At 43.2% G+C, this 18,677-nt stretch overlaps 2 protein-coding genes across 5 annotated transcripts in view; one reads left to right on the forward strand and one right to left on the reverse strand.

The window, feature by feature from the left end:
- Nucleotides 1-7,806, forward strand: part of NUDT9 (nudix hydrolase 9) — a 42,292-nt gene extending 34,486 nt beyond the window's left edge. Inside the window, exon 9 of the mRNA XM_038769221.1 lies at nucleotides 7,539-7,806. The gene's annotated coding sequence lies outside the window, so the exon portion shown is untranslated. The remainder of the gene's footprint in view (nucleotides 1-7,538) is intronic.
- The window catches only part of SPARCL1 (SPARC like 1), a 110,215-nt gene that overhangs the window by 12,104 nt on the left and 79,434 nt on the right, over nucleotides 1-18,677 (reverse strand). The window contains exons 3-7 of one of the 4 annotated variants that reach the window (XM_038769218.1): nucleotides 13,799-13,975; nucleotides 6,978-7,134; nucleotides 3,764-3,828; nucleotides 2,216-2,407; nucleotides 23-415 (exon numbers count right to left, since the gene is read on the reverse strand). In XM_038769218.1, the coding sequence (XP_038625146.1) occupies nucleotides 23-415; nucleotides 2,216-2,407; nucleotides 3,764-3,817 (639 nt within the window). In that variant the 5' untranslated portion in view covers nucleotides 3,818-3,828; nucleotides 6,978-7,134; nucleotides 13,799-13,975. Of the gene's footprint in view, nucleotides 1-22; nucleotides 416-2,215; nucleotides 2,408-3,763; nucleotides 3,829-4,091; nucleotides 4,274-6,977; nucleotides 7,135-13,795; nucleotides 13,976-18,677 lie in introns of those variants that run through there. The other 3 variants (XM_038769216.1, XM_038769217.1, XM_038769219.1) reach the window with 3 other exon arrangements.

An 18,677-nucleotide genomic window follows, 5' to 3' on the forward strand; every position in this document is an offset into this window, starting at 1 on the left:
CTTCCTGTTCAAATAGACTCACCTTGTGCTCTTGGTTTTGCCGGTCAGTGGCCTCAATGAGCTCTTTGGTTTCCTCCTTTCTGGTATCTACTTGGGAATACTCCTCATCCTGCCTCTCGCTTATCCCAAGTGATTGATTGAGTTCTTCTGGAATTTCTGTGGAATTCTGCTTCCTGCCAGAATACCCTTCAGGTACATCTGCTTCTTTGGGCTGCTCTCCACTTTGATTCTTACTCTGGGGGCCGGCAAGGCCACTTTTGCTTGGCCCAGATTCCAGGTTCACACTCAAGACATCCTGGGGACCCTTGGGGTTGATACCGCTGTCCTCAAATGATTTCAAATCATCGCTCAGGACTGGAGGTTGGTCACTGCCCAGCTTTTCTACTTTGGACTTCTCAGTAGCGGTTCCTTCAGGCTTTAAAGGAAAAAGGTCATGTTAGGAAGTTTGGAACACATATTTGTGGTCTGTAAGGTGTAGTCATTGTTCCTTTCCACCTCACTTTGCTCTACAAAAACCTCTTTTAACTCTCATTCAATCCTGGTGCCACAGTTTTCAGATGCAGCCCAATTTTGCCCTTCAGGAGACAATGACTGCCATAGAGTCTCCCTAAAATGGCTTTACCCAGAAGGGGACCCTTTATCCATTTATCCAGTTTTATATCACACAGTCCAGTTTGTCTGCTGATCTGTCCCCTCACTGGGACTGATAAGGGACTAAATGCCTTTAATTTCAATATTTTCATTTTAAATGCCTTAGAGAATCAGTGTGGGTTAGTGGATAGATCACCGACCTGGGAGTCAGAAGGACCTGGGTTCTAATCCTGGCACTGCCACATTTCTGCTGTGTGACATTGGGCAAGTCAACTCACTTCTCTGGGCCTCAGTTACCTCATCTGTAAAAACGGGGATTAAGAGTGTGAGCCCAATGTGGGTCAGGGAATGTGTCCAACCTGATTGACTTGTACCTACTCCAGAGCTTAGAACAGTGCTTGGCACTTATCAAGAATTTCTTTGAGCACTTAACAAGTACCATTATTATTATTATCTTCCCTTAGCTCCTACTGCTGAGTCTCATGGCTCAGAAGTAGCCCCAGTGATCCCAAGGGCCTGTGAGGGGAACACAATGGTTCTGGAGCAAGGAAGGGGATTAGAAGTTCCCCCCACCTAGCCAAGGCACAATAGCTAAGATTCTGTGGATTTCTGCAAAAGATCTAACATGACATCATTACGTTATGATGCATGACCCATGTAACGCATACAGTGTATGTCTGTAAGTTCCAGGAGCATGTGAGATTTGGGAGAGACAATGGTGATCACCTTAGAACCAATCTTGTACCCATAGGGCATTTCTGCAGGAAATCCTCAGACCCTGGGCAGTGACCCACAGTGGTGGGTGTGGTCTGCAGCAGAACAGGAGCTTTAAGCCCTGGAGGTACCCCACTATAGTAGATGCTACTATAGCTGGAAGATCTCAGAGTTGAGCTTGGTTTTGGGGAAGGCTCAGGAAGAGGATAGGGAGAGCTTTCTTTCCTATTCAAGTCCTCTGGGGACAGCTCAAAGCTGGCGTGTTAATAATAGTAATAATAATAAAAAATTATAGTATTTGTTAAGCACTTACTATGTGCAAGCACTGTTCTAAGCACTGAAGTAGATATACGGTAATCAGGCTGGATACAGTCCCTGTCCTACACAGGGCTCACAGTCTTAATCCTCATTTTACAGATGAGGGAACTGAGGCATAGGGAAGTGAAGTGACTTCCTCAAGGTTACACAGCAGACAAGAGGTAGAGCTGGGATTAGAACCTATGTCCTCTGACTGCCATGCCTGTGATCTTGCCACTTGGCCTTGCTGCTTCTCCCATAATTGGAATCCTCTCAGTGCCACGGTGGAACTCACTGCACCTCTGGAGGACCATAGGCAGGAGACGGATGATATTATTCCAGGGTTCAAAAATAAGAAAATTGATGCTAGGAGAAGGTGAACCATTGACCAAAGTCACCCACCCACTGAGTCTGTTTATCTTTGAGATTTGGGGTCCTCTGGGATCCTTTGAAAAGTAACAAATTTATGTTAGTCCTCCAGACCGATAGCTCTTCCTGGGTGGGGAATGTATCTATCAACTCTGTTGTATTGTACTTTCCCAAGTGCTTAGTTCAGTGCTCTGCATATAGTAGATGCTCAATAAATAGCATTGATCGATTGGCGTAGGCCTACCAAAGTTAGGCTAGTGGTGTGATTCCCCAGCTTCTCTCTCAATTCTCCCTGTGAACGTTCATCTTCTGAATCTTCACCATCCAAACGAGGGACCTCCACTCTGTCAGCTGCGGAGGTAGTCTCAGCACTCTGAACTGAACTCAAGGAGCCAGCGGTCGGCTGGGAATCCTCAGCTGTGTTCCTTGAAGTTGCCTGGAACATTGAAAGTGGTCAAGAACATTATGTTTCTTTCTTTCAATAGCCCTAACTGCCTATCAACTGTCCTCCCAAGACCTCAATCGCATTGGGTAGGGTAGTGCTGCCTCCAGGGGAGATACTTTTCTGTTCTCCTTCCTAGTTAGACTGTGAGTTCCATGTAGGACCAGATTACCTTGTATCCACAGGGAATACATACAACCAATTCTGTTGTATTGTACTCTCCCAAGCACTTAGCTCAGTGCTCTGCACACAGTAAGTGCTCAGTAAATACTGTCGATGATGATGCTCTACCCCATTGCTTAGTAGTGCTTGGCACAAGTAAATGGTTAATAAATACCACAGTTTTTCATTCAATCGTATTTATTGAGTGCTTACTGTGGGCAGAGCACTGTACTATGTATTTGGAAAGTACAGTACAGCAATAGAGACAATCCCTGCCTAGAGGAGGGAATTTTCATTTTTATTATATTATATATCCACATATATATATGTGACTGTGAGCCCACTGTTGGGTAGGGACTGTCTCCATATGTTGCCAACTTGTACTTCCCAAGCGCTTAGTACAGTACTCTGCACACAGTAAGCGCTCAATAAATACGATTGATGATGATAATATAATATATATTATAATATATTTTTATTAATTCTTCTTAACCGGCCACTGTGGAGATGAGCAAGGCCTAGCAGTGACAGGGAAGGGGTGGCACCTATCATAAAGGTTGCAGGGAGGAGGCAGAGCTGCAGTTCCCTTGGATTTCAATGATTTAGGGAGTGAAAACCTTCCCTTATAATTTGGAAAAATGGATACAAGGAAGATGCAGGAAAGATTTCTGTGTCCTGCAGGAGGACTGGAGACAGGCAGGGGCTCTGGGTTGGAAAAAGATAGTGGTGGGGAGGAAGAGAGAGACAATGCCTCAGAGGGAGAGACATGACTCCAGCAGAGTAGGGAAGTCAAGTCAGGAAAGCATTCTTGTCCCAGACTCCAATATCTTGAGATTCAGTCAGGCCAGTGAGGATGGTTCACTCAGGAGGATTTCCCCTTTCCTGTCCCATCTGATTCAGTTGACATAGTGGGAGGCTCAAAGTGATAGCCAATGTTTTCTCTACTTTGAACTTTTCCTGCCCAACCAAATTACTTCATCATTAGCATAGAAAGAAAAGATGACAACCTTTCTACATTCTTCTGTCCATAGATTTCAAGTTTGCCAATTGAAGATCCAAAATAGAAACTGCAGTTAGGAACCAGTATAAGAGTTTTTAAACTAACAGACATGAAATTTTCTAAGCTAAATACAAGAACAGAAAAAGGCACATCCTGCAATTGTGAAACCAGGATGGGCGACATTTTACCGGTGTTGAAGTAGCTGCTCCTACGAAGCACAGAATGAAAACTAGAGTCTTCATACTTTCCAGACCTGTGAAACAATGATGACATAAATGATAAGAAAACTACATTTTCCTATGACCTGAGCAAAAGGATCCTATCCATAACTAGATAGTGATCATTTTAATCATGAGCCTACCTCTATGTATAATAAAATATATGGATAGGTACACCCAATCCATTCATTAGAGAATGTATTTTACATTCCGTTTAATCCCAATTTCAGAAATAGATAAGCCATATTGGTTAGTAGGTACGTGAAAATCAAAAAGGAGGAAGGATTCTTGTGCTTACCTTAAACCTTGGAGTTTTTGATCTTTGAGCAACTTCACATGAGGGAGAAAAAGAATGGGGGGAAATGATTTTGATCAATTAATCTCTCCCTTGAATCGGATGGGTTCAAAACCAATTCACATGCATGGATACAATCTCAGCGACTGTCCACAGGATCTCAGCAACTGTCCCTGTTGTCTTTAAACCTAAAAGCAACTCTCCTACTAACCAATTCAAACCTTTGGGGAGCTGAGCTGTTGAATGCTTGGCAAAAACTTTTTCCTGTGTCTAAGGAAATGAAAGGCTTTTGAAGTGCCCTAATTGGGCCAGAGCTCTCTCATATCAGTATTGTTGTGAGAGGAAAGAAAACAAGCATAAACAACCTGGCCCCTTCCTCTTAGCTGAGACTGGAATTTGAAAATAGGGGAATAAACTACACAGTCAAAAACTCCTTTCCGTTTTACTGGAACAGAAGTATTTGAAGAGCAGTTCAAAGCAGTTTATGCATCCAGACACAGCTGGTTTCACCTGGACTTGGTGAGAAATCTCCAAAGCCACCCACAACCATATGTTTTAGATTTTTACTGAAACCATAATAAAACAATGGATATATTTTTAAAATGCAGACTATATAATTGATTTAACAGGTATTTGACTACCTTTCTAATATTTCTTATATTTTATCTTTAGTACATTTTAGTAAGCAGTATAAAACTTGTACAACCAGAAGAAGCTTGGTAAACTAACATGGAAAGGAAGAAAATGCAGTTTCCTTCATCCATCTTGCCCATCACCAATCAATAGTTTTGACTGAGTACCTACTTTATGCAGAGCATTGTATTCAACGCCCTGGGGAGTACAAAATAAGTCAGTCAATCAATCAATCCTAGTGGCAAAGTGGATTGAGCATGGGCCTGGAATTCAGAAGGTCCTGGGTTCTAATACAAGCTCCACCACTTGTCAGTTGTGTGACCTTGGGCAAGTCACTTATCTGGGCCTCAGTTGTCTCATCTGAAAACGGGGATTGAGACTGTGAGTCCCATATGGGACAGGAACTGTGTCCATCCCAATTTGCCTGTATCCACCCCCAATGCTTAGTACAGTGCTTGCACCCAGTAAGCTTTTCTGCTAGATCCGTGCCTGAACTTTCAGTGCAAAAGGCTGCTGTTCATTCATTCATTCAATCATATTTATTGAGCATGTACTGAGTGCAGAGCACTGTACTAAACGCTTGGGAAGTACAAATCGGCAACATATAGAGACAGTCCCTACCTAACAATGGGCTCTGTCCTTACCCCTCATAAGGCAGAGTAAAATAAAATCTTAATTTCATTTAGTTCTGCAGATTTTTCCTGAGTCCATATGATAAAAGGTCTCTCAGTGTTTCTGGGCTCCGGACCAAGAAGACCTCAACCACAGTGCCACGGTGACATTTAGCCTGGGCAGGGGCAAAAGGGAGAAAAGCTGGGAATCGGTCTTTCTGTAACCCTACTTTATAAACAGCTTCAGCTGAACTGAATTAAAGAACAGTGCTGTCTGGAAGGCCGAGTCTTGCTACCTAGAAAGAATAATGTGAGGATGATTTCTATGTGGCATAAAGATAGAAAACTTGAGAGGAATGGCAATTGCCTCTAGGACCTTCCACTAAAATCCCTCCAGTTCCCTTCGTCTTTGTTTCTCAAAGTCTGAAATTACTGGGAATGAGGGATGTTAACCAATCAATCGTATTTATTGAGCACTTACTGTATGCAGAGCACTGTACTAAATAAACGCTTGGGAGAGTACAATATAACGAAATGGTAGACACGTTTCCTGTCCACAACAAGCTTATGGTTCAGCAGAGGAGATAGACATAACTAATGGCGGTTATGTATATAAGTGCAAGGGAAGCAATGTGGCCTTGTGGAAGGTGCACATGCCTGGGAGTCAGAGGATGTGGGTTCTAATCCTGGCACATGTCTGCTGTGTGATTTTGGGCAAGTCACTTTAATTCTCTGGAACTTAGTGATCTTACCTTTAAAATGTGGATTAAGGCTTTGAGCCCCATGTGAGACAGGGACTGTGTCCGATTTGATTGTCGTATATCTATCCCAATGCTTAGAAAGGTGCTTGACTCATAGTAAGCACTTAACAAATATCACAATTACTGTTATTATTGTTATTAATATTATTATTAATAATAATAGTAAGTTCTGTGGGACTACATAAGTGCTGTTAGAGTCTGTGGATAAGAACCTTCAGAAAGACAGTGGCAACAAACAGGGATAAAGGCCCACAGAGATAAGAAATAGGGAGAGAGAATGTTCAGAGACCAAATTAAAAATAACCTCAGAAAAAAGAGAGCTCTGGAAACTTTCCTATTATTTGGAAAAACTAAAGTGTTCAGTTTCCAAGTTGTTGTTATGGCTGTAATACAACCATGACCCTGACTAACACCTGGAAATTGCACATGAAAAACTCAGCAAGCATCTTTTGTTTGGGAAAGTTTCTTTGTTCTGATTTCCTTAGGTTTTATCTCGTATTCAACAATTTACTTCCACAAACTTAGTATAGGATTCTGGGATGGCTGAAGGTTATTTTAGATGAAGACATTTCAGCAAAGCAGGAATCACATTAGCTAGCATTTGACCTATATGAACAGCATGATTTTAAAGAAGAAATTAAGAAGATATAAATTCCAACATCAATACCTTCTTTTCAGGAAACTAGGCAGAAAGGTTACTGTAAATTCAATTGGTATTGTTCTAGCTAAAAAAATATTAAACTCCTTTTTCAAATGATGCCAATATCTTCAATTTAGCTCACGGAACTAGTTAAGACAGTGAAATAATATTTTTCAGATGATGCCAATATCTTCAATTTAACTCATGGAACCAGTTAAGACAGTGAAATTATATAACAATTTACCTGGGTTTATGTGGTTGGATTCAGAATTTATTCAGGATCTAGCTAGAAAACACTCCAGTAGAAATCAGTCCCGTCTCCAGAATCAGCCAGGAAGCTTGACAAATATCCAAAAGGGAAACTCTTCAAATCCCGGCCTGTTTTATCTCTGTTTCTTCGCCTGGAAATTAATTCAAGATTATTGGAGTTGAAATTCTGCTGGGCTGTCAACCCATCACAGTCTGAAATGGAAGAGGTGAATTCTGAATTTCACATGGTATTTTTTTCCAGCTGTTGTAAGTTTTTATTGCAAACTCCCTCAACCAGTCAGTGGGGCCCTCATGATATTGGAGGGGCAGAATTTAATGGGGGATGGTGCAGGGCAAGAGGACACCAATCCCATGCTAATAACCTCATCCCATGAAGCTCTGCTCTCTGTGAGCTGTAACTTGACTGTGAACTTTTGCCCTTTGGCTTTCTTTCACTAGACTATTTTTTTCCGCTTCCCAGACAGCTTGAAATAACCCTCTTCCTTTATTATTCCACATCACTGGAAATAATCTGTTCTGGATCTTATACCTTTAGGAGAACTGAAAAATAAAAGAAGAGCATCCGCAACATCAGATGTGTTTTACATTTCTGAATCTGAAATTGGGACCAAGAAAACAGAGTGACTCTGCAGGGTTTATTCAGGTTTGTTTTGTTTTGTTGTCTGTTTCCCCCTTCTAGACTGTGAGCCCGTTGTTGGGTAGGGGCCTTCTCTATTTGTTGCCGACTTGTACTTTCCAAGTGCTTAGTACAGTGTTCTGCACACAGTAAGAGCTTAATAAATACGATTGAATGAATGAATGAATATTGGTAATCTTTCTTTCAAGGCGGTCCACCTGATTCTCCTCCACATATCTTGCTTTCTGGCCACATTTCTGGTCTGTTATCAATTTCATAAGAGAAAACTCAGACACAGAGATGTGAGTGACTTCAACAGGACTTTTTTTTTTTGGCATTTGGGACCATTCCAAGGATCCCTCTCTTCAAGGGTAATAATTTTCGTATTTGCTAAGCACTTACTATATACCAAGCACTGTACCAAGGGCTGGAGGAGATGCAAGATAACCATATCAGACCCAGACCCTTTCCCATGTGGGTCTCACAGACTTTAGGAGAGGAGAGAACAGGTATTTAATCCCTATTTTACAAACGAGGAAATTTGTTTTCGTTGAGGCACAGAAAAATTGGGTGACTTGGCCAAGGTCACCCACAGGCAAGGTTTGGGGCTGGGATTAGAATCAACCAATCAATCGATCAATGGTATTTATTGAGCACTTGCTATGTGCAGAGCACTATACTAAGCATTTGGGAGGGTACAACACAATAGAATTAGCAGACATGTTCCCTGAATAATGAGCTCACAATCTAGAATCCAGACCTTGTGACTTCCAGTCTTGTGATCTGTCAAACTAGGCCTGGCTGCTTCCAATCTAGTGGCTTCCCCAGATCTTACTGTTAATCAGGAGTAAATTCAGGATTAGAACAATTTACGTCTAAGAGCTCTGCACAGACTTGATATGGGGGCCCCTTCTGAGCCTAAGTTCTACAAACATGGAAATTTCAGAGTCTGGCCGTGCTGGACTCCAAAATATAAACAATTTTGCCTTTAATAAAGCTGTTCAAGAGGCCCTGGGCCTGTTATACTCTGCTGGAGGATCCTGTATTGTCTCTGCTTTTTCTCTGGGCTCAGGAAGCGGGAGTCTGGAATTCAATTTCTTCTTTGTTCTCTGACTTTTCTTTTTTTCCCCAGAAGAAACCAAAACAAAGATGACATTTAAATGCAGACTCAATCCCCAGCCATTCCTCTTGGTGCATGGCTGGCAGAGGGCAGGCCATGGGATGGGGGCAAAGAGACAACCCCAGCCTGCCCTGAACTTTGGTAAGTTCATCTATGTGGCTCCCAGGCCTCACAGGTTTCTGCCTCTTGAAACCCACAGCCTGAACCTGGTACCTACAGGATGGGCCCTCTCTGACTCCAGACCAGAGCTATTTTCTGCCTGCCTGAAATTTCTCTCCCTTTCAGGAACTTTTAAGTTCCTTAAACTTAAAAGTTTTCAGTATCCATGGCCTAGTGGATAGAGCATGGGCCTGGGAGTCAGAAGGACCTGAGTTCTAATCCTGCCTCCGTCACTTGTCCGCTGGGTGACCTTGGGCAAGTCACTTTGCTTCTCTGTGCCTAATTTCCCCCACCTGTAAAATGGGGATTAACAGTTGTGAGCCCCATGTGAGACAGGGACTGTGTCCAACCTGATTATCATGTATCTATCGCAGCGCTTAGTACAGTTCCTGGCACATAGTAAGTGCTTAACAGATATCATTTTTTAAAAATGCTCTCTCCTGTTCTCTAAGCCTTCCCAATGTCTTGCCCAGGATTGTGTCAGCAATAACCGTGTTCTCTCTCTGGTGGGAAAATGAAGGCATGGAGACAGCGCACAATTTGCCAGGACTCTCTCAGCAAGTCAGTGGAGCCACCGGGAATAGTGGAGGTCTTCAGGCTTGGAGTCACTTGCTCCTGAAAGGAGGCCAAACTCCTTCCCAGAGGATTGTTCAAAGAACACAATGTTCTTTTGATGTGAAAAACTGCCTTAAGGAGAGTTTGAGGGTCCCCAGCCTTAAGATTAATTCCCTTCATTAACTTGTAAACTCCTGGAGAGTAAGGATTGTGTCTCAATCTTAATCTTCCAATCACAGCTCAAAAAATACTATCAATAATGACGACTGTCTAAGGATGGGCAAGTTGAGAAGCAGTATGGTCTGGTGAAAAAAGCACGGGTCTGGGAGTCTGGAGACCCGGGTTCTAATTTTAGCTCTGCTACACAACTGCTGTGTGACCTTGGGCAAGTCACAACTTTTCTGTGCCTTAGTTTCTTCACCTGCAAAATGGAGAGTCAATACCTATTCTTTCTCCTATTTAGATTGTGAGCTCCATGTGGGATCTGATTATCTTGCATCTACCCCTGCACGTAGTACAGTGCTTGGTGCACAGTAAGAGCTTAACTAGTACCCCAAGTAATTATTTAGTCAATCAGTCATATCTATTGAGCACTTACTATGTGCAGTGCACTCTACTAAGCACTTGGGAGAATACAATAAACAGAATTGGTGGACATACTACCACCAATTTAATTTTTTATAATTTTATAATTTTACCAAAATCATTTGACTCATTCATAATAATATATATAATAATTTATAATGCTGAAAGTATTATTATTGTATTACTGTTAACGCAGAAATAATACAATAACTATGTTATTTATTAAGCAATTACTGTGTGTCAAGCCTTATGCTAAGTGCTGGAATAGATTCAATGAATCAATAAATTTCACATGGGCCTCACAATTTAAGAGGAGGGAAGAGCAGGCAGTAGGAGAGACAAAAATCCCTGAAGGGCTGTCCTGGGGATGATTAGGCTGCTGCTGACACAGTCAGTGAAGTTTCTGCTCCAGTGGAATTTTGGGGCATTTTGTGGCAGTCATTAGAAGAACGAATTTAATTGCCCTGGTGGCAGATACTTTCACTTAACCTGATGCCCTTTCCAATCTGCAAGTGAAAGGGGCTCATGATTCTGTGAAAAAAAATATTATGGGGAGCTTACACAAATCTGAGCTATCAAAAATTGATTTGTCTAAATGGAATTATGCACTAGAGAAGGAATTGGATAGTTGCAAAGTTTGTAAACTGTGAACATTATAACTTGAAGTATTAAAAATCCTTATACTTCATCATCATCTTTAATGGTATTTACTGAGTGCTTGCTCTATGTAGAGTACTGTATTAAGTGCTTTGGAGAATACAACAGAGTTTTTTTTTGTTGTTTTTTCAGGGTATTTGTTGAGCACTTTCTACATGCCAGGAATGTACTAAGCACTGGGGTAAATACAGGCTAATCAAGTTGGACATAGTCCACGTCCCACCCGGGGCTCACAGTCTTAATCACCATTTTACAGATGAGGTAACTGAGGTACAGAAAATTTAGTGACTTGCCCAAGGTCACATAGCAGAAAAGTGGTGGAGCCAGGTTAAGAACCTAGGTCCTTCTGACTCCTGGGCCGGTCCCCTGTCCACTAAACTGTGCTGCATGTTCCCTGCTGACAATGAGCTTATACCTGTCTCTTTCGAGACACACACTGTCCACCCGTGACTTGAAGGTTTACCTATTTAGCATCTTACAATTAAGAGAGTGAAACAGGCCTGGGAGTCAGAAGGACCTGGGTTCGAATCCCCTCTCCACCACTTGTCTTCTGTGTGACCTTGGGCAAGTCACTTCACTTATATGTACATCAGCTACCTCATCTGTTAAATTGGGATTAAGACTGAATACCATGTGGGGCATGAACTGTGCCCAACCTGATTAGCTTGTATCTACCACAGCACTTAGCACAGTGCCTGGCACATAGTAAAAACAATTTATACCATTTAAAAAAGTGAAAAATAGGGCAGAAAATAAAAATATATTTTGGATCTACAGTGGATTTGGCATTGTATTTTATGAGTCTTTTTGGGAATGGGGTCCCCCATTATAATTTACATAGCTATCATTTCTAATATAGTGTAAGGTCCACAAAACAAGTTACAATAAACCCTAAATGATTCTTGAATCATTCTTGAACATCTTAGGGGGAGTTTGAAAGCAGACTTAAGGTATTCACTCAAAGATGGAAAAAAAACACCCCAAATCAGATAAATGTGTGAGATAAGGAACTGACATATTTGATGAAATGCAAGTCTGTCTCTGCCCTGCTCTCCCAAGCAGTTAGTACAGTGCTCTGCAAACAGTAAGCACTCAATATGATAGGTTGCCCTCATCCTGAAAATGTACATGTATAATATGTAAAGTATATTTGTGCAGGCTAATATACTCATACATCTAGATTCTATTAACAAATTCATGCTGCTACTTCTTGGGATTAGTATATGAATGAATGTAGAGGAAGCCCCGAGTTCTCTGCAGGATGAGGTAATTTTCCACCTGTTCATGTATATGAGTGGAACTGATTTTTACTAAGCTGCTTAAGCGTGGGATCTGTACTTGGGGAACACCTGGCAGGAAGTCCCTTGGCTCAGTCAACTCCTCGCTCTTTACAAGAAATATGACAGCTTCTGGCCTCACAGGAGTTTTGACCCTAATAGAAGGATTCCTAAAGGGGTCGAGTTCAAGGAGTGAAAAGAGGCAATTAAGGCAGCTGCAGTACTTTTCTCCCTACCCCGACAGATCTCTCCATTCCTACCCTGACAGGGTGGAAGCAAAAGTAGAGCAATGGGCAGTCTGACCCAAGATAATAATAAAAATGATGGTATTTATTAAGCACTTACTATGTGTCAGGCACTTTATTAAGCGCTGGGGTGAATACAAACAAATCGGTTTGGACAAAGTCCCTGTCCCATGTGGGGCTCACAGTCTCAATCCCCATTTTACAGATGAGGTAACTGAGGCACACAGCAGTTAGGTGACTTGTCCAAGGTCACACAACAGACAAGTGGTGGAGCCAGGATTAGAACCCATGACCTTCTCAGTCCCAGACCTGTGCTCTACTACACCATGCTGCCAGTCTTAATCCCCAATTTACAGATGAGGTAACTGAGGCACAGAGAAGTTAAATGACTTGCCCAAGGTCACACAGCAGACAAGTGGCAGAGCTGGGAATAGAACTCAGGATCTTCTGACTCCCAGGCCCATGCTCTGAAAAGCTTTTGGGATAAGAATGAACTTAATAGGGGAGAGGTCACAGAGAACAAGGACAGAGTGAAAATATGCCCTAGGAAAACAAGTATGGGACTGACAGGCAGGAAATCGTGGCTATAGTTCCAGCTCTGCCACTAGCCTGCTGTGTGATTTTTCTGGCAAGTCACCTAACCTCTCTGTGCCATGGTTTCTTTCATCGGTAGACTGTGAGCCCATTGCTGGGTAGGAACCGTCTCTATATGTTGCCAACTTGTACTTCCCAAGCGCTTAGTACAGTGCTCTGCACACAGTAAGTGCTCAATAAATACGACTGAATGAATGAATGAATCTGTAAAATGAGGAAAAGCTATCCATTCTCCCACCTCTTAGATTGTGAACAGGGAACAAGGACTGTATTCTTGTTATCTTATAACTCATTATCTTGAATCCACCCCAAAGATCAGCATGGTGCTTCAGTACTTAATAAATGCCACTAAAAAAACAAACTTGGAAACTTCTTCCCCCCTGCCACCCCACCCCAATTCTCTGAGGTCTGATTCCTCCACTTCCTGTCAGAAGAGGAGGCCGGTCCTCCTTCCAACCAAAATAGCTGATGACTTTGAATTCTGCTATTGGGGCCAAGAGGCGTAGGTGCAGACAGAACCATTGTCTGGTGAAGTAAGCTGAAACACGTACAAGCCAGCCACCTGGAATGGTGTGGTGTCTGTCTGGACCTTGCAGCCCTCCCCGCTGATGAGGCCAAGAAGAAAACAGTTATGTTTGGGGCTGGTGCCTTGTGGACCCCAGTTCTCAGAAGCAGGAAGCAGTCCGCCTCCTCATTTCACATGAATTAATATACCATTGTCATGAATAGTATCGGCTCTCAATCCCCCTGAACATAATACATCCGTTCAGACACACACACAGCAGCTGTTCAAACCCCCCGTGAGGCTCAATCCAGTTATCCTTTCTCAGGAAAAACTCTCCCTGAAGTCAAAGGGAAAGCAGCTTGAGCCCGGACTGAAGAGAAGTCTACGCAGTTAACTATGAAGGCAGCTGCCTGCTCCCCTTCTCTGCCTTCTCCTTGAAAAAGACACAGGGAAGTCGCGGTTGCCAGGGTAGAACTCACCACGTTTCTAGGATTCAAGTCTCCTGCTCTGTCGGCTCCCATACTCTGAGAACTGAAGCCGCTGGGTGCTGCTCGTTTGTCCGGACAGAAGTTTACATTTGGACCTTTTACTTCTTGGTGAGGTCACTTAGCTGCAAGGAGCCCAATCCACTCGTCCAAATCTCCCCACTATTTTTTTGGCTCCAATGTGCGTTCCCAGAGTAGGATGTTTAGACATTTTATTTAAAAATAAAAACAGTTAATCTAGTAATGTAGCAATCTTCTCTGGCAACTCAATTCACTCCAGAATATCCCCCCTCCCCTCAGGGTTTCTGTGAAAGGAGATTACTTTCTTTTTAGGTTTCGAGGGCAACAGGCTTTGACATATATGGTCCCTGAATTTCCCAAAGATTTCCCTGGGACAATGGACTGGGCCTGCTTTCTCCATATCAACTATGCTGCTAAAAGGAATAACAATACTCATAGTAACAATAATGATAATAATAATGATATTCATTAAGTACTTATTATGTACCAAGCTGGGGTTGATACAATGCAAACAGATTAGGAAGCAGTGTGATATAATGGAAACAGCATAGGCCTGGGAGTCAAAGAACCTAGGTTCTAATCCCAGCTCCTCCACTTGTCTGCTGAGTGATCTTGGGCAAGTCATTTAACTTCCCTGTGCCTCAGTTACCTCATCTGAAATTGGGAATTAAGACTGTGAGCCCCACGTGGGACCTGGACTGTGTCCAACCTTGCATCTAACCCAGCGCTTAGTACAGTGCCAGGCACATAATAAATGCTTAACAAATACCATTTTTTAAAAAAGATCAGACAGCCTGATCTTTAAAGCTTTAAAGCAATCACCTGGCCCATTCCTACCTCACCTCGCTGCTCACCTACTAAAACCCTACTCGTACATTTTGCTCCTCTAATCCCAACCTACTCACTGTACCTCCATCTCATCTTTCTCACTGCCGACCTCTCATCTATATCCTGCCTCTGGCTGGAAAACCCTCCCTTTTCAAGTCCGACAGACAATTACTCTCCCCACCTTCAAAGCCTTATTGAAGGTACACCTCCTCCAAGAGGCTTTCCCTAAGCCCTCATTTCTTCTTCTCCCACACCCTTCTGCGTCATCCTGATTTGCTCCCTTTATTCACCGCCCCAACCCTGCTCAGACCCAGAGCACTTTTCATTCAATCATATTTAAGGAGCATTAACTATGAGCAGAGCACTGCACTAAAGTGCCTGGGACAGTACAGTATAACAATAAACAGACACATTCCCTACTCACAATGAGTTTACAGTCTAGAGACTGTTTGTACTTTATGCACTTATGTACATATCTGCAATTTATTTATATTAATGCCTATCTCTCCCTCTAGACTATAAGCTTGTGGTGGGCAGGGAATGTGTTTACCAACTCTGTTATATTGTTAAACTGTACGCTCCCATGTGCTTAATACAGTGGTCTGCACAAAGTAAGCACTCAATAAATATGATTGATTGATCCCTATGAAGCTTAGAGTCTAAGAAGGAAGCAGAACAGGGATAAAATGCCTGCCATTTTACAGATGAGGAAATAGGCACAGAGAAGTTAAGTGATTTGCCCAAGGTCACACAGCAGGCAAGGGGCAAAATCAGGATTAGAACCCAGGTCTCCTGACGCTCAGGCCTGTGCTCTTTCCCCTAGGCCGGGCTGCTTCTTGTGGCGTAAACAAGGCCCTGTTTCTAACAGATGCAGAGTCAGCCAAAGTGTGGTCTTTGAAATCCTAAATAGGCATGGATAGAATCAGAATTGTAGGCAGTGTCCTTATCTGGAAATAAGAAACTGCCTATTAGCAAACCTTAAAAGTCTCTCTCCTTTGGGAGACCTTATAAAACCTACTAAAAATGCTCCTGAAAGGTTTTTTTTCAGTTCAACCAGTAAAATGGTTTAATTTATAGTTAAGATCCCACTGTGAAGTGGGAGCAGAACTTGGAAAGGGAGAGGATGAGAGGAGGGAAAAGATGGGATCGGGGAGGAAAGGCGGTGGGTCTAGCACTCCCTAGTCCTGGGGCTGATCGTTTCTGTGGACTCTGGAAAGCACTTGAGCAGGGTGTAAAATGCTGTTCATGACAGCAACAGAACACGTTGGTGATCAAATGAACCAGGAACACAGCCACTTTAGTGTTGGCTGATGCTCCCAAGACGCTAGCCAACTTGGCATGGGGCAAATCCACATTCATTTCCAAAAAAAGTAAATCTCAAACTCCCATTTCTGTGCCCTGTGCCCTTTTCTCTTAAACTCAAAGGGGAACGAGTGAACCGTAAAGGAGCACTCTATTGTGGAATTGACTGGAAGCCATTTGTTCAGCCCGTGCAGAAACGGAGAGAAGCAGCGTGGTCTAGTGGCAAAAGCATGAAGTTGGGAGTCAGAGGATGTGGACTCTAATCCTGGCTCTGCCACTTATCTACTGTGTGACCTTGGGCAAGTCACTTTACTCCTCTTTGCCTCAATTACCTCAACTGTAAAACTGGGATTAAGATAGTGAGCCCCATGTGGGACGGGGACTGTGTCCAACCCATTATGCTTGTATCCACCCCAGTACAGTGCCTGGCACAGAGTAAGCGCTTAATACAATATTTTTTTTCTTTCAGCCCATTAGTACAGTGCTCTGCACACAGTAAGCGCTCAATAAATATGATTGAATGAATGAATGAACACTAGCTCAATGGACTTGGGTTTGCGACAGCCCAGAGAGGCAGTGGGATGGAGGGGACACAGGGCTGGGGCTGGAAACACCTGAGATGCTCTCTGTCAGTATGGGTGATGTGCTGATGTCATGGTTCCTGGGGTAGATTGTTAGCCAATACCGTTTCTGGCTCTCAAGACAACAGAATGCTACTGGGGCCTGACATTGGGCCAGGTGCCATCCTGAACCCAAGCCCCCTGAGGCAGGGGGGTTCAGACTGTTAGAGAGCTGACCCTGGTCTGACTTGGACTCTACTGCCTCCTATGTGGGGCTTCAATCAGGAATCAACCAGCCACAAGTGAACTGGGCCAAACTGGAAACTGGAACACCACTAGATTATAAAGTCCTTGATGGCAGGGATTATGTCTACTGTCTGTATTTGTATTGTACTCTCCTAAACTTGTAGTAGTATGCTCTGAACTTAGCAAGCACTCAATACCATTGACTGATAGATAGGAATAAAAAAATGTTATTTTAATGGTAAGCAGTCCCAGGCATATGGTATATCAGATCTAGTTAGCTCATAGAGAAGCAGCATGGCCTAGTGGAAAGACCAAGGAGCTGGGAGTCAGAGAATCTGGGTTCTAATCCCAGCTCTGCCACTTGCCTGCTGAGTGATCTTGGTCAAGCCACTTAACTTTTCTGTGCCTCAGTTACCTCATCTGTAAAATGGAGATTAAGACTGTGAGCCCAACGTGGGATATAGACTGTGTCCAACCTGATAAACCTGTACCTACCTCAGGGCTTAGTACAGTGCCTCACACATAGTAAGAGCTTAACAAATACCATTAAAAAATAGTTATAACTAACTATAACTGAATACACTTTTGATGATGAAAAAGTAAATGAACAAAACCTCCAGTTTAAACCAGAATGCAAACACATTCCCTATATAGCCATACCAGGCATTGTGCACGGTGGCCCGAGGACTCAAAAGAAATTTGGCTGAGACTACCAGGAAATTAGGTGTTGGCCAAAGAAAAATTTTCTGGAGGCTGACACTTGAAACGTTGATATGGGAGTGCTGGGTGGAGGTGAAGAAAGCTAAGAGAGGGCAAGAGAGAAACTGGCAAATAGAAATGGAGCAAATATGAGACAAAGGGATCTTTGACTATGCGAATCATTTCCCAAGTGCTTAGTACAGTGCTCTGCACACAGTAAGCACACAATAAATACAAATGAATGAATGAATGAATGATGCCAGGAAGGGAAATCTGGACACAATCCAGTCAGCACCATTTACTGTGTTCCTACTGGTGGCAGATCCCTGCGCTTGAAGCACTTGGTAGACTAGAATCTGTAGGCTTGATTCTTGCCCACTGTCTGCAGCTCTCAGGCCGGTATGGGTACCTCACTCTGGCAAATCCATCGGGAATCTGGAAATGTCAGAATTCAGAATGTCATAATATCTACTTCCTGAAGGTTTGGCAGAAAGAGTCCATAGGCCAGCCTGCACATTAGAGAAGCAGCGTGGCTCAGTGGAAAAAGCACGGGCTTGGGAGTCAGAGGTCATGGGCTCAAATCCCAGCTCTGCCAATTGTCAGCTGTGTGACTTTGGGCAAGTCACTTCACTTCTCTGTGCCTCAGTTACCTCATGTGTAAAATGAGGATTAAGGCTGTGAGCTCCACGTGGGACAACCTGATCACCTTGTATTCTCCCCAGCGCTTAGTGCTTTGCACATAGTAAGTGCTTAACAAATGCCATCATCATTATTACTATCCCCATTTTACAGATGAGGTAACTGAGGCCCAGAGAAGTCAGTCCCAGCTGACAAGCAGCGGAGTCGGGATTAGAACCCATGACCTCTGCCTCCCAAGCCTGGGCTCTTGCCACTAAGCCACACTGCTCCCCAGCTGCTCCTGTATCCACCCCAGGGCTCAGAACAGGGCTTGGCGCACAGTAAGCATTTAACAAATATAATAATAACAATAACAATAATAATAATAATAATAATAATAATAATAATAATGGCCAGAGGGGTAAGTATCTCTGAGTGACTGGGAGAAGCAGCATGGCTCAGTGGAAAGAGCCCGGGCTTGGGAGTCCGAGGTCGTGAGTTCTGATCCCAGCTCCGCAACTTGTCTGCTGTGTGACTTTGGGCAAGTCACTTCACTTCTCCGGGCCTCAGTTCCCTCATCTGTAAAATGAGGATGAAGACTG

This window comes from Tachyglossus aculeatus, chromosome X5 (assembly GCF_015852505.1).
Source record: "Tachyglossus aculeatus isolate mTacAcu1 chromosome X5, mTacAcu1.pri, whole genome shotgun sequence".
Taxonomy (NCBI): Eukaryota; Metazoa; Chordata; class Mammalia; order Monotremata; family Tachyglossidae; genus Tachyglossus; species Tachyglossus aculeatus.